Consider the following 12,598-nt stretch of genomic DNA (forward strand, 5'->3'; position numbering starts at 1 on the left):
AATATATTATTGGAATGTTATTTACATACAATCAGCATTTTTAGGGTGAAGTGCAGCTAATTCAGGTATAAATCTTTAAAAATGCATTGAATTATAGTTGATTGTATGCTTTGTATGTAAAAACTTCATCTTTAAAGTAACTTTAAGGTGTCAAGTTGTGTACAATGACAGTAAAGTATCTGAAAATTGCACAATAAATGAGTAAATATACCAAGTGATGGTACATGTTAGTGAGCTTGTGTTGATTCCAGTGCAAAATACTGTAAGAAATATATGTAAAACTTTATTCATCTCAACAGGGAACACTCTGTTGCCTCTATTTTTTTGTGCTGTTTCCCTCATATTACTCAATTAAGGCCTCAAAATTAGCAATATAACGCTATAAAAAATAATCCGTTCCATGTAAAGATTTTATTTTCTAGGGTAACTATAGTTGTCAAATAAATATAGATGAGTCTAGTACTATAAAATGGCAGTTAAATATCTCAAAGTTGTGCAAAAAGTGCTGTACCTGAGCAAATATAACAAGTTATTATGTTTTTTCCATTATTGGTTAGCTTGTGTTGTTTCCAGTGCAACATATTGTAAGAAAATATATGTAAAACTTTATTTATCCCAAAGATAAATAGTCTAAAACTTTGTTCTTTGTTTTTGCATTAAAAAGTGAGATTTATAAAAATTAAATCATGTGTTAAAACTAAATGCAAATTCATGACAAGCAACTCGTCCTGGTTCTGATTGTCCACTGACATTTTATTGAAAAAGAACAATATAATATCATGTACAATAATAATAATAATAATATTAATACAAAAATCTGTACATTCCGTGGTTTTGCAGTACATTTGGAAGACTGATACAAAATTTACTGCAACAGGGAGGGAGGGAGGTATTTACAGGAGTAGGATCTATGGAGCCGAGCGGCTTTACGTCTGCAGGTTTTTAAAACAAAAAGATACAGAATATATTGATGCAAACCGTTGTGCCTTCGTATGCCGGGGTTACAGTACATTTGGCTTTTTGAATTCTTACATTCTCAGGTAAAAAACAAAAGCAGAGGATGAAAACTCAGAGCAAAAGGAGCGTGGCTTTACTTTGATATACGTTTAAAACCTTTAAAACCAGCGTCCGAAATCTTTTTGGTTCAAGCTAGTCATCAAACGCCACAGAAGTCGTGATTTCTGTTTGATTTCTTTACACTTTTGAGCGTCCAGATTAAGGCTTGATGAAGTGGCTCGAGATAAAAATGATTAAAAAAAAAAAACAAAACAAAAAGAAGAAGATAAACTGTACACATGCTCTTGAAAAACAAACCTTATTAAAACGTTCTACTTCTCTGTACCAAATCTAATCAGGTGTTGTTTTTAAGGAACACATAACTATGATAATAATACTCTTTGGCATTTTTTATCAACCGTAAAGAAAACAAAAAAAAGGAAAAGAAGGAGCAACATCATAGCAGCACTTTTAAGAACATTAAGATCGCCTGTTTTGGATGTCATCAGCGTTATTTTCACAAATCGTTCCGTTAGATATATTTGAATCAGCAGGGAGTTTCTAGTCGCCTCGTGTAGGGATGATGAAACCTTAAAGAGGAACAAAGTCGAGATTTTCTGCAGACTTTCAGTTTGAGTCGCATCTCAGACCACAACTATAGTTTCATTTTCTCACTTGAATCTCATTATGACACTCACATTTTCAGTTGCTGTTTGGTAGGACTGCACATAACCATCATTTTCTCAATTAACTGATTGTTTGGTCCAACTAATGGCCCAAGCTAGCCAATGTCTTGTCCACAACCCAAAGATATTCAGTTTACTGTCACTGAGTTGGAGCAAAACCAGAAAAAATATTCACATTTAACAAGCTGGAACCAAAGATAAAACCACACAAACCCACTATCGATGATAAAATAGTTGCCGATTTAATGAATAGTTGAAGATGTAGAACGTCCCATATGTAAAGGAACGATGTGTGACGATAACGTCCGAATCAGGCGCTCAGATTCTCATCTCACCCCGGTCTCGGTTTAAATGAGTGATTTCTGTCAGTTTGATGTCATTAGTACTACCCTGCTCCGACCCCTCGACCTGAGCAGGCATGTTTCCATCAGTCTGACCAGCTTCGACTAGAGGATAAAGCTCAGGGAATCAGTGCTGTCAAGGCAAAGTAATGTTTCTCTATCGGTTATTGCATGACGTCTGCGATGAGACCAGCTCATGAACAAATACTCTACTTGTACCTTCTTTGTTCCAGACACCTGCGTTTTTTACTCTTTGGTTCTACATGAAAAACTAAAGCGTCTTTATTTAAAGGCTTTTCCACTATTTACTAGCAGCACTATAAAAGCATCTTGTTCCAGCTGGACAGAGCAACTGAGACATGCCTGCAGTTTTCAAGTCAGCAACAACCTCCTTCCTCTTTGCAGTCGTCAGACACTGAGCACACATTCATGGGGACTTCATGGAGAATTCAATCTGCAAATATGCATGTGGTTCATAGTGCTGTGTTTTGTCATACTGTATGTAGTCAAAGTTCAAGCAGACTCTTACATACAAAGTTTTAAACCTCGCCGCTTCCCACAGCAGTACCGTTCGGCTTGTCCTCTGCCCGAGGCCCAGCTCGGCTCGCTGAGCCTCTCAGAACAGAGAGGCGATTCTTAGGAAATCTCTCACGTGAGGTCTGAGGTCTCAACAGTCATATTTCTGACTCTCGTCTCAGCGGCCGAGGCTCCAGCGGCACCGTGGCCTGGCTGTGTTCGGTCTCTGAGATGTTGTCCGTCTGGGTGCCGTCGGGCCCAACGCTGCCCCCGTTCCCCTCGTCCGTGTCCTCCTTGTTCTCCAGCGCCATCTCGTTTTCGTAGCAGAAGGAGTTGGAGTTGGAGAGGATGTATTTTTTCTCTGCGAGGTCTCTGGCGCTGCACAGAGGAGTGCTGGGAACCTCGTATGTCTTATGGAAGCGGGAGTAGTCCACCTTGTAGTAGTTCTTCTCCTCGAAGAGCACCGGCTCGAACCGGTGGCCCCAGAGGATCTCGCTGGCGACGTAGGAGCTGCGGCACTGCGTGGTCATGGCCGTCGCCTCCACCATGCCCTCCAGGATCACCACGATTTCAAACTCTGAGCTCTCCAGGTCCTGCTTGCTCATGTTGTAGAAGGGACTGTCCACGTCGATCTCGTGGACGATGGTGATCGGGGAGACGAGGAAGATACGGTCGACTCCGCTGTCGAAGCCGACGTCGATGTCCATCTGGTCGAGGGGGATGTACTCCCCCTCCGGCGTCGTTCTGGATTTCAGCAGCTGAGCTCGTACATGAGCCTCCACCAGGTGGCTCTTCCTTAAGTTACCAACTCGCCACATCAGGCACAGCTTGTTGTCCCTCATGGCCACTGTGGCGTTGTGGCTGAAAAGCAGAGTTTCATTCCTCTTCTTGGGCTTCGCCATTTTCGCCATGACGGCACCAATGATGAAGGCATCAATGATGCAGCCGACGATGCTTTGGAAAACCACCATGAAGACGGCGACGGGGCACTCGTCTGTCACGTATCTGTAGCCGTAACCGATAGTAGTTTGAGTCTCAATGGAGAAGAGGAAGGCAGCGGTGAAGCTGCTGACATTGGAGACGCACTTCTGGGCGTTGTTCTCTAAATCCCCGTGAAAGATGGCGACCAGCCAGAAGACGCAGCCAAAGAACAGCCACGACAGCAAGAAGGCGAGGCAGAAGATGATGAACATCCACCTCCAGCGGATGTCCACACAGGTGGTGAAGATGTCAGCCAGGTACCGCTGACCTCTCTCGCTCACGTTGATGAACTGCACGTTGCAGTGACCGTCCTTCTTTACGAATCTGCTCGGCGGCTGGTGCCTTGTGTGCACTTTGCCCTTGCCGTTGCCGTAGCCGTTGGGTACTGCCATAGTGGCAAGCTTCATGCCGTCCTCCTCTGATGACACAATGCTGTAGCGGCTGGCTCGCACGCTTCCCATCACCTCAGTCTGGGAGGGCTGTGCTGCTTCTGCTGCGGAAAACAGTCCGAGTTTCTGGAAGAAGCGTTGGAGAAACAGTTTTGAAACGCTTTCGGGGACCAACTCAGAGAGGAATCGGTGACAAAGTGAGGCGGGCCGAGTGGACGCCTCTTCAGACGAGTGCAACGAGAGGAGGTGAAGCTTTCACTCCTCTTTCATCAGGCGGCTGGACCTCATCAACGTCATCTGCTGCAGGAAAACAGAAACAGAACAAGTCTGTTAGAGAAAGCAGCTTCCACATAAATCACACAATAACTGAGCTGAATCAAAAACTTCCCCACTGTTCAGTCAGCTGTGCGTGCAGCCTGAGAAAAACCATCCGAACTTTCTACCAGAATCAGAGCAGCTTGTCTCCCTCTGCCAACTATATTTCATCCAGTTATGACAAACAACAACAGTGATATTTAACCATCTAACATTTCAGCTCTCACTGAGAGAGGCCACGCAGTAATTGCTCTCAGGTCCCGTTATTGGACGTTTTCAAAGTCGGCTTGTTTTCTTTGGCTGCACTGCAGTGACCCGATCGTTTCTAGCTGGATTGTGGGTTACAGCGTTTCTATGGGATCTCATGGACCGCTGGTTTTGCACCACTGATGGATTATGTAAACAGTTGACACTGAGAAAGCTTAGAGTAGACACACAGGTCAGTTTCTTCGCTGTAAAATCCACAGAAAGTTACAATTTCAACTGGAGCTGCTGCAATTCATTTAATTAGTAAAATCAGCTGTCAAGTTAAACTTTGATAATCAGTTTAAGCAACTTCTTAAGGGAAAAAGTCTAAATTTCTCTGATTGCAGCCTCTGAAATGTGACAATTTTCTGTTTTTTTCCTGTTCTGCGACGGTAAACTGAATATCTTTGAACAAAATGAGACATTTGACCAATCATATAATCCAGAAAACAATGACACTGAAAATAACCTCAAGCTGCAGCACTGATTTAAACATGCAGGATTTGTTGTTGTTCCTCAGCGGTGCGTCATTAATGCACAGCTTCATGTTTTTGCTTTTCTAAATCAAGAAATGCAAAAGATGTTTTAAACGTACGACTACTGGTACATTATCTACCCGATCACAAGCACTTTTAGGAGTTTTATCGGCCGTCTGCGTGCACAACTGCAGTTTTTCTGTGAACTTTCCTCTTTGCAGAGCTGCAGAAGGTAAACATGACATCATGTCAGCTCAGCATTTGTGTACCGGCTCTGTTATCCTACAGAATCTTTAGGGGAAAGTGTGAGCATCGCGCTCGGATCTGCAGAAGAGATGCACAGCTTGTTGACTCTCACAGAGCCCTCCGGGACTCGTGCTCGCTGCTGCAATAACGGCCGCCCCGCGAGGATTCACAGCTCCAACACCTCTCATTAGGCTCGGCTGTCCTGGCAACAAAATGTACAGTGACCTGCCACAGCGTTGTGTTCTTTTCTCTTTGGATGGATTTCTATTTGTGGCACGAGAGTTAAAGATGAGGAGGAGGCCAGGAGGGAAAAGCAAGAATGACCACTCAGTGTCACCTTAGATCCAGCAGATGCAGCCACAGCTGACTCATAATGTAGTTTCACACCTACACAAAGTAAAAGCGGCTGATGCAACCCGTCTGCAGGGTTTTATGTACTTGGAGGGGAAAAGTTCAGCCAGTATCACATGCACTGCTGGTCCTGAGTACAAAGGAAGCTGCACTGTTAATTAATCTTTATTCAGATGATGGCTGGAATGTAAATATATATAAATATGATCTATAAACACTGCAGCAGGCTTTTTTACAGTTTGTTAAGATTCATTTTTAGCTGCCAAATCTGAACTTTTTTCTTTCATAATGAGCAGAAAAAAGATGGAATAACCTCCTAAATAGCCACATACCACATTAATAATGATAGAAAATTGTCTTTCTGTGATTCGTACCTCTGTTCCTGCGCCTGTACAGTGTTTTAAAGAGTGTAACTGAAGCCTGTCTGACTGTACAGAGGCGCACAGAGCTGCCCGAAGAATGCACCAAATGCCAGCGACAAATGTTAACAGGTGCGGGCTGGAAAAAACGGCTTCTGATGCAATCATACACACGCATACACACCCGGACACCGACACACGCACGCTCAGCTCACAGCTCGCACTCGTCAGGAGTCACAACTTGTTGTGAAATGCAGAAAAATCTGAAGCGAGACCGGACTGAGTGGAACTTTTTTGGCGGTTCGCGGGACACAAGTCGTGCGTAAAAAATCAGGAAGTTTGCGCGTCATGGAGCATAAAAACCTGGCCAGGAGAGTTTAATAAGAGCAGCTGTTGGACTTAAAACACTTCATATGAGGGCAGAGTTCAGCAAAAGAGCAGAAAAGTGATGTTTCTCTACCTGTTGCTCATCTGTGCGCCGGTCTGGAGTCAGCTCTCTGAAATATAATCCAGGCGTCTCTCGGTGTTTCGGCCTCCGTTTATCCTTCAGGCTCGCTGCCGTGCGCTCCTTGTTTATTTTGGCTTGAACAAGATGAAGTGAGAAACTCCCCTCATGTCTCTGGAGGACCGGTCCCGGTAATGTGCTTCGCTGTGAGTCCCCCCGCAACGTTTTAAACAGCATGCACCGGCGCGGCCCCTCCTCCGCTCCCCGCCCGGCCAATGAGACCGAGGCGGCCGGCGCGCACACACTGCGGAACAGGCGCAATTAGGCGGCTTTTTTGGGTCTGATTTTGCAAGTTGGAGATGCGAACATGGAAGCAATGGAGAGAAATGTGACACTAATTGGTTGAGGACACGTTTAGGCTCAATGAGGGGTTAAAAACCAGAGAGAAAAGGCGAAAAAAACGAAAAATGAGACAGAATTAATGCCAGAAAAAGCATCGCCTTCTTATCTGGACAGTATTACAACCTTATAATATATTTATAGCAAACACCAAGCCGAAAAAAATGCATGAAAGTTGGTGCAGCTCTGCAAAAAAAAAAAAAAAAAAAAGTTTTCACCAAAAGGGAACAAACATGCAGCTACTTTTAACACTGGTGGCAACGTAAATCTCAACCAGAAGTTAATAAAACGGACAAGAGATGAGTTAAAAACTGAAATACGAACCAAACAAATATCAGAAAATCATCTGTTGAAATTAATACATAAATCCAGATGATATTACTACCATGTAGTATGTTTATAAGAAGCACACAACTGAAAGAAATCCAGAAAAACTTGGTCCAGCTCTGCAGAAAAGTTCAATACCAGAAGATTTTTACCATAAAACAACACATAAAATGCAACTTTCAACTCTGGTAACACGATAAATGTCAATGATTGTTTATAAAAATGACAGAAAGAGAGTTTAATGCTTGAAATATGAGTCAAAATTATTATCAGAGAAGCATACATTTAGGCTTTTGCCTCATTTTACTGCTTCCTCTAGACAATATTACTGCTGTGTAGAAGCATATGCTTTAAAAAAAAATGTGTAAAATTAGGTCCAGCTCTCCAAAACAGTTCAAATTACCAGTATTTTTAACGATCAGAGGTTAGTAAAATGTGAACCCAAGTTTAGGTTAATACTTGAATCTAAACCCCTTTACTACCATGTAATGTACGTAAAATAAACTGGCCAGTGAAATAAATGTAAGAAAGTTGCAATAAAGTGTAATAAACCACAAAGTTTTTCTTTAGATCTCAATCAGAGGTCAATAAAATGAGAGGAGAGGAGTTAAAACTGGAATATGAACCCCAAATAATATAATTATCGCAAACATACGGTTGAAAGGAAGGCAAAAAATGTACAGAAAAGTTAAATTAATCACAAAATAGGAGACAAACCACAACTTTAAACACCGTTGACACCTTCAATCTCCACCAGAGGTCAATAAAATAAGAATAGAGAGGTTTAAAACTGGAATATGAACCAAAATAACCACCAGAAAAGCGTCTAGCGGGGTTAAAACTTAAATAGAGACGTCTTTGCTACCACATAATATACTTATTGCAAACCTATGATTGAAAGGAAGCACAAAATGTGCCAAAAAAGTTCAATTAACTACAAAGTAGGAGACAAAATCCAACTTTAAACACTGTTGACGCCTTCAATCTCCATCAAACATTAAAAAAATGAGAACAGAGCAGTTTAAAACTGGAATATTAACCAAAATAACCACCAGAGAAGCATTAATTTGGAGTAAAACTTAAATCTTGACCTGTTTACAACTGTATAACATACTTATTGCATACATATGATTGAAAGGAATGCAATAAATATGCAAAAAATCTTATTAACCACAAAGTAGGAGACAAACTACAACTTTAAACAGCATTGACACCTTCAGTCTCAATCAGAGGTCAAAAAAATGAGAGTTGAGCAGTTTAAAACTGAAATATAACCACCAGAGAAGCATCAGTTTGGATTGAAACTTAAATCTAGACATCTTTACGACCACATAATATGCTTATTTCATGTATTCGGTTGACAAGACTGCAAAAAAGTTAAATTAACCACAAATTTAGAGACAAGCTACAACTTTAAACACTGTTGACACCTTTAGTCTCAATCAGAGGTCAATATGAACCAAAATAACCACCAGAGAAGCATCAGTTTGGGTTAAAACTTAAATCTACGCATCTTTACGACCACATAATATACTCATTGCATACATACGGTTGAAAGGAGTGCAAAAAAAAGTTAAATTTACCCCAAATTTGGAGACAAATTCCAACTTTAAACACCATTGACACCTTCAGTCTCAATCAGAGGTCATTAAAATGAGAGTAGAGCAGTTAAAAACTGAAATATAACCACCAGAAAAGCATCTAATTGGGTTAAAGCTTGAATCTAGACGTCTTTGCTACCACATTATATACTTATTGCATACATATGGTTGAAAGGAATGCAAAAAATGTGCAAAAAAAGTTCAATTAACCACAAAGTAGGAGACAAACTCCAACTTTAAACACCACTGACACCTTCAATCTCCATCAGAGGTCAATAAAAGAGTAGATGAGTTAAAACTAAAATATGAACCAAAATAACCACCAGAGAAGCATCTAATTGGGTTAAAGCTTAAATCTAGACGTCTTTAAGTTAAATTAACCACAAAATAGGAGACGAACTACAACTTTAAACACCATTGACACCTTCAATCTTTCAATCAAGGGTCAATAAAATGAGATTAGAGCAGTTTAAAACTGAAATATGAACCAAAATAACTGCCAGACAAGCATCAATTTGGGTTAAAACTTAAATCTCGATATATTTAGGACCTTATAGTATACTTATTGCATACATGTGGTTCAAAGGAATGCAAAAACTGTGCAAAAAAAGTTAAATTAACCACAATGTAGGAGCAACACTACAGCTTCAAACATCATTGACACCTTTAATCTCAATCAGAGGTCGATATGAACCAAAATAACAACCAGAGAACCATCAATTTGGATTAAAACTTAAATCTAGATGTCTTAAATACTGCATAATCTACTTATTGCAAACATATGGTTGAAAGGAATGCAAAAAAGTTAAATACAAATTTGGACACAAACTACACTTTAAATGCTGTTGACACCTTCAATCTCAATCAGAGATTAATATGAGCCAAAATAACCACCAGAGAAGTGTCTAATTAAATCTAGGCATCTTTACGACCACATAATATACATATTTCATACATACGGTTCAAAGGAAAGCAACAAACTGTGCCGAAAAAGTTAAATGAACTACAAATTAGGAGACAAAGTACACCTTTAAACCTTCGACCGCTCAATCAGAGGTCAGTATGAACCAAAATAACCACCAGAGAAGCATCAATTTTGATTAATATTTACATTTAGACAACATTCCTGCTGTGTAATATACTTCTAAGAAATGCACAGAAGAAAAGAAATGCATCAGAGGTGCAAGTTTTAGTCCAAAGGCAACAAATAATCAGCCACTTTGGACCCAGATTAGAAGAGAATCCAGTGAAACCATTACAGTGCTGCAGAATTCTTCCTGGATCTTCCCACCTGCTCCCTCATCCTGGTCTCGGTGATATTCGTTGTTCTCATAGATCTTATTTTTTAATGTGGGTATGGAAAATGTGTTCTGTCGGAAAGAATGACTCACTCAATAAAGGCCTACATGCCTGTATTATGATATGACTGTCTTTCTCCACTCAGCTATCGAGTTGCTTGGGATGTTTAGACTATGCATCTGTTGCTCTATAATTTTAGGTCAGGCTGCAGCCGTGTTGTCCTGCAGCCGTCGACTAAATCACTCTTCCTGCTCGCTAATTCAACGTGAACCCGCGGCCGCATGTTTTTCCCTTTGAACCGCTGCTTTTTCCCCCCGTGAGGCTTATTTTTAGCGCGGGTTATTTATAGCGCCACGTATATTTAGCCCGGACCACCTGTGGCAGTGAACTGTTGCATGTTGTGTGTGTCTGTTTGCTTTCCATGCCCAATTTCCATCAATAACGAGAGCAACGCATGCAGCGGCTCAGTGCTGCCACCGGACCACAAGGTGGAGAGCTGGAGGCTGGAAATAAGCGGAGACTCATACACAGACACACAACGACGACAACTACACACCGCAGAGCAGAGCAGGAACTCAGTCTGACCTGCAGCAGCATCTAGAGGACTCAGAGGAAACATGGAAACACAACAACAAGCTGGATTTTACACGTTTAGAGCAGCAGTGGCTCCGTTACGAAGCAGATAGATGAAAGAATGAAGCAGGAGGAGCCGGGATTTGTAGTTCCTTCTGTTTCAGACCACAGGTTTTGTTTGTGTTGGTATCACAGCAGCTTTCTGCTGCATAAAATCAGGTGTTTATTGCATCATTTAACTCCAGTCGTGTGCAGGTTGTTGTAATAAGGAGCTATGAAGAATGTAAATATTTATTAGAGTATAAAGTGCTGCTACTGAAAATTATACAAGAGACTAGTGAAGGGAGAAAACTGTTAAAACTGTGAGTTAATATCTTTATTTTCCCGCTCTGTGATACTGAATGCAGCTTATTCCTGACACATTAGAGCTCTGAAACTTCAAACTTTACTTTAGGGCTGCAGCTATTGATTATTTTAGTAATCCAGTATTCTATATTATTCTGGCGATTAATCGAGTAATCAGATTACAGCAGCAAAAGAGGAAGAGAGCGTTGTGCAACAGAAATAACTATACTATAGAAATACTATAATATACAGTATAGTACAGGGGTATAGCACATATATAATATAGTACAATTGTATTATACATATATAGTATGGAAGATAGAACACAAATAAGAAAACTGATCAGTTTATTAGTATTTATTATAGAGATTATTCAATCAGTAGCTCTAGTTGGACTTTGATTTGGCCACAAATTAAAGTGATTTCCTTCACTATGAGACAGTGTCAGACCTACACGCACTTCAATACAACATCATGTTTGAATATATGAAGTTTAACAGTTTTATTGTGCTGCTGTGTGTTATCAATAATCAGCTGCATTAATTGGTAAAATAAATAGATAAATATATGTTTTTGTTCCTCATTGTTCTCCATTCAAACAACCTGTTGACTGAAGCAGCTAAACACCAGTTCTTGAACTAATCATGTGTGACATATAGTTTAATCTGAAACTGTAGCCAAATCTAAGTGTAAAATTGTGATATTTCTGAAATGAAATTGTTTAAAAATTCACCAAAAATGAAAAAAAAATTGCCCCAGATTATATGAAACCAAGAAAAACACTCAGAGCGCGCAGTACTCCTCCAAGGCTGCTCAGTCGTTGTATCATTTCCGACGGGTGAAATCTTGAACAAATTTGTGGCAGAAATCATGGCAACATAGAATGTGGCAGTTTAATATAGCTGTACCTACAAACAAAATGACCTTGTACTGAGCACAAGCACGTGTTATGCATGTGTACATTATACAATACAATACAATACAATAACCTTATTTATCCCTGAAGGGAAATTCAATCATCTGGGGTCTTATCTGTTTACTTTAGAATTAAATAGTCCAATTGCTGATGGTATGAAAGATTTTGTAAATCTTTCTGTCCTGTAGTGCAGGGATAAGAGCCGACTGCCACCGACGTATCGTTGCTCACTGAGGCAGATATGAAGTGGATGATCCATGTTTCTCATAATGGCCTCCATCTTGCTCAGTACACATCTCATATATGTATGGATACCAAATCATGTGACCTAAATATGTAGCAGGTGGCGGGAATTGATGGGACTCAGAAACGACCCCACAATTTAATCGATTGTTCCGTGTATCATTTCCGACAGATAAGTCCTGGTAAGTCCTCAGCAGTGGATTTGTAGTAGGATCACAATCATATGACCGTCAGTAGGCAGCTGACATAGTGTTCACTTGTTGTCATGGTTACAGTGATGCCGTGCCGCTATCTCGCAATGATATGGAAATCTTTAATAAATCTGTGTATCCAGACTATAAGTCGCATCACTGACATAATCTAATCACTTGGTCCTTGTGTCATTTCTGACCTTGCCTGAAAATTTTATCCAAATCCGTTAGTCTGTTTTTGAGTAATGTTGCAAACAGACCGACAGACAGACGGATGCCGATCATCACATAATTCTGCAATGTTCCTTGGCGTAGTAAATATATGAAATATGAAATATGAATATGAAATCAAAAATA

At 40.4% G+C, this 12,598-nt stretch overlaps 2 protein-coding genes across 2 annotated transcripts in view; one reads left to right on the plus strand and one right to left on the minus strand.

The window, feature by feature from the left end:
- Positions 1 to 12,598, plus strand: part of LOC111585478 (oocyte zinc finger protein XlCOF6.1-like) — a 109,453-nt gene that overhangs the window by 58,553 nt on the left and 38,302 nt on the right. The gene's annotated exons all lie outside the window — the stretch shown is intronic.
- Positions 1,596 to 6,550, minus strand: kcnj2a (potassium inwardly rectifying channel subfamily J member 2a). Its single transcript, XM_023296266.3, has 2 exons — positions 6,363 to 6,550; positions 1,596 to 4,209 (listed from the first exon to the last, which is right to left on the minus strand). The coding sequence occupies exon 2, from the start codon at positions 3,979 to 3,981 to the stop codon at positions 2,698 to 2,700; it is 1,284 nt and encodes a 427-aa protein (XP_023152034.1). The 5' UTR covers positions 3,982 to 4,209; positions 6,363 to 6,550; the 3' UTR covers positions 1,596 to 2,697.

The sequence above is a fragment of the Amphiprion ocellaris genome, chromosome 18 (assembly GCF_022539595.1).
Source record: "Amphiprion ocellaris isolate individual 3 ecotype Okinawa chromosome 18, ASM2253959v1, whole genome shotgun sequence".
Lineage (NCBI taxonomy): Eukaryota > Metazoa > Chordata > Actinopteri > Pomacentridae > Amphiprion > Amphiprion ocellaris.

Excerpts from the sequence above, each read along its gene's own strand:
- kcnj2a (XM_023296266.3), bottom strand. The coding sequence starts at position 3,981 with ATGGGAAGCGTGCGAGCCAGCCGCTACAGCATTGTGTCATCAGAGGAG.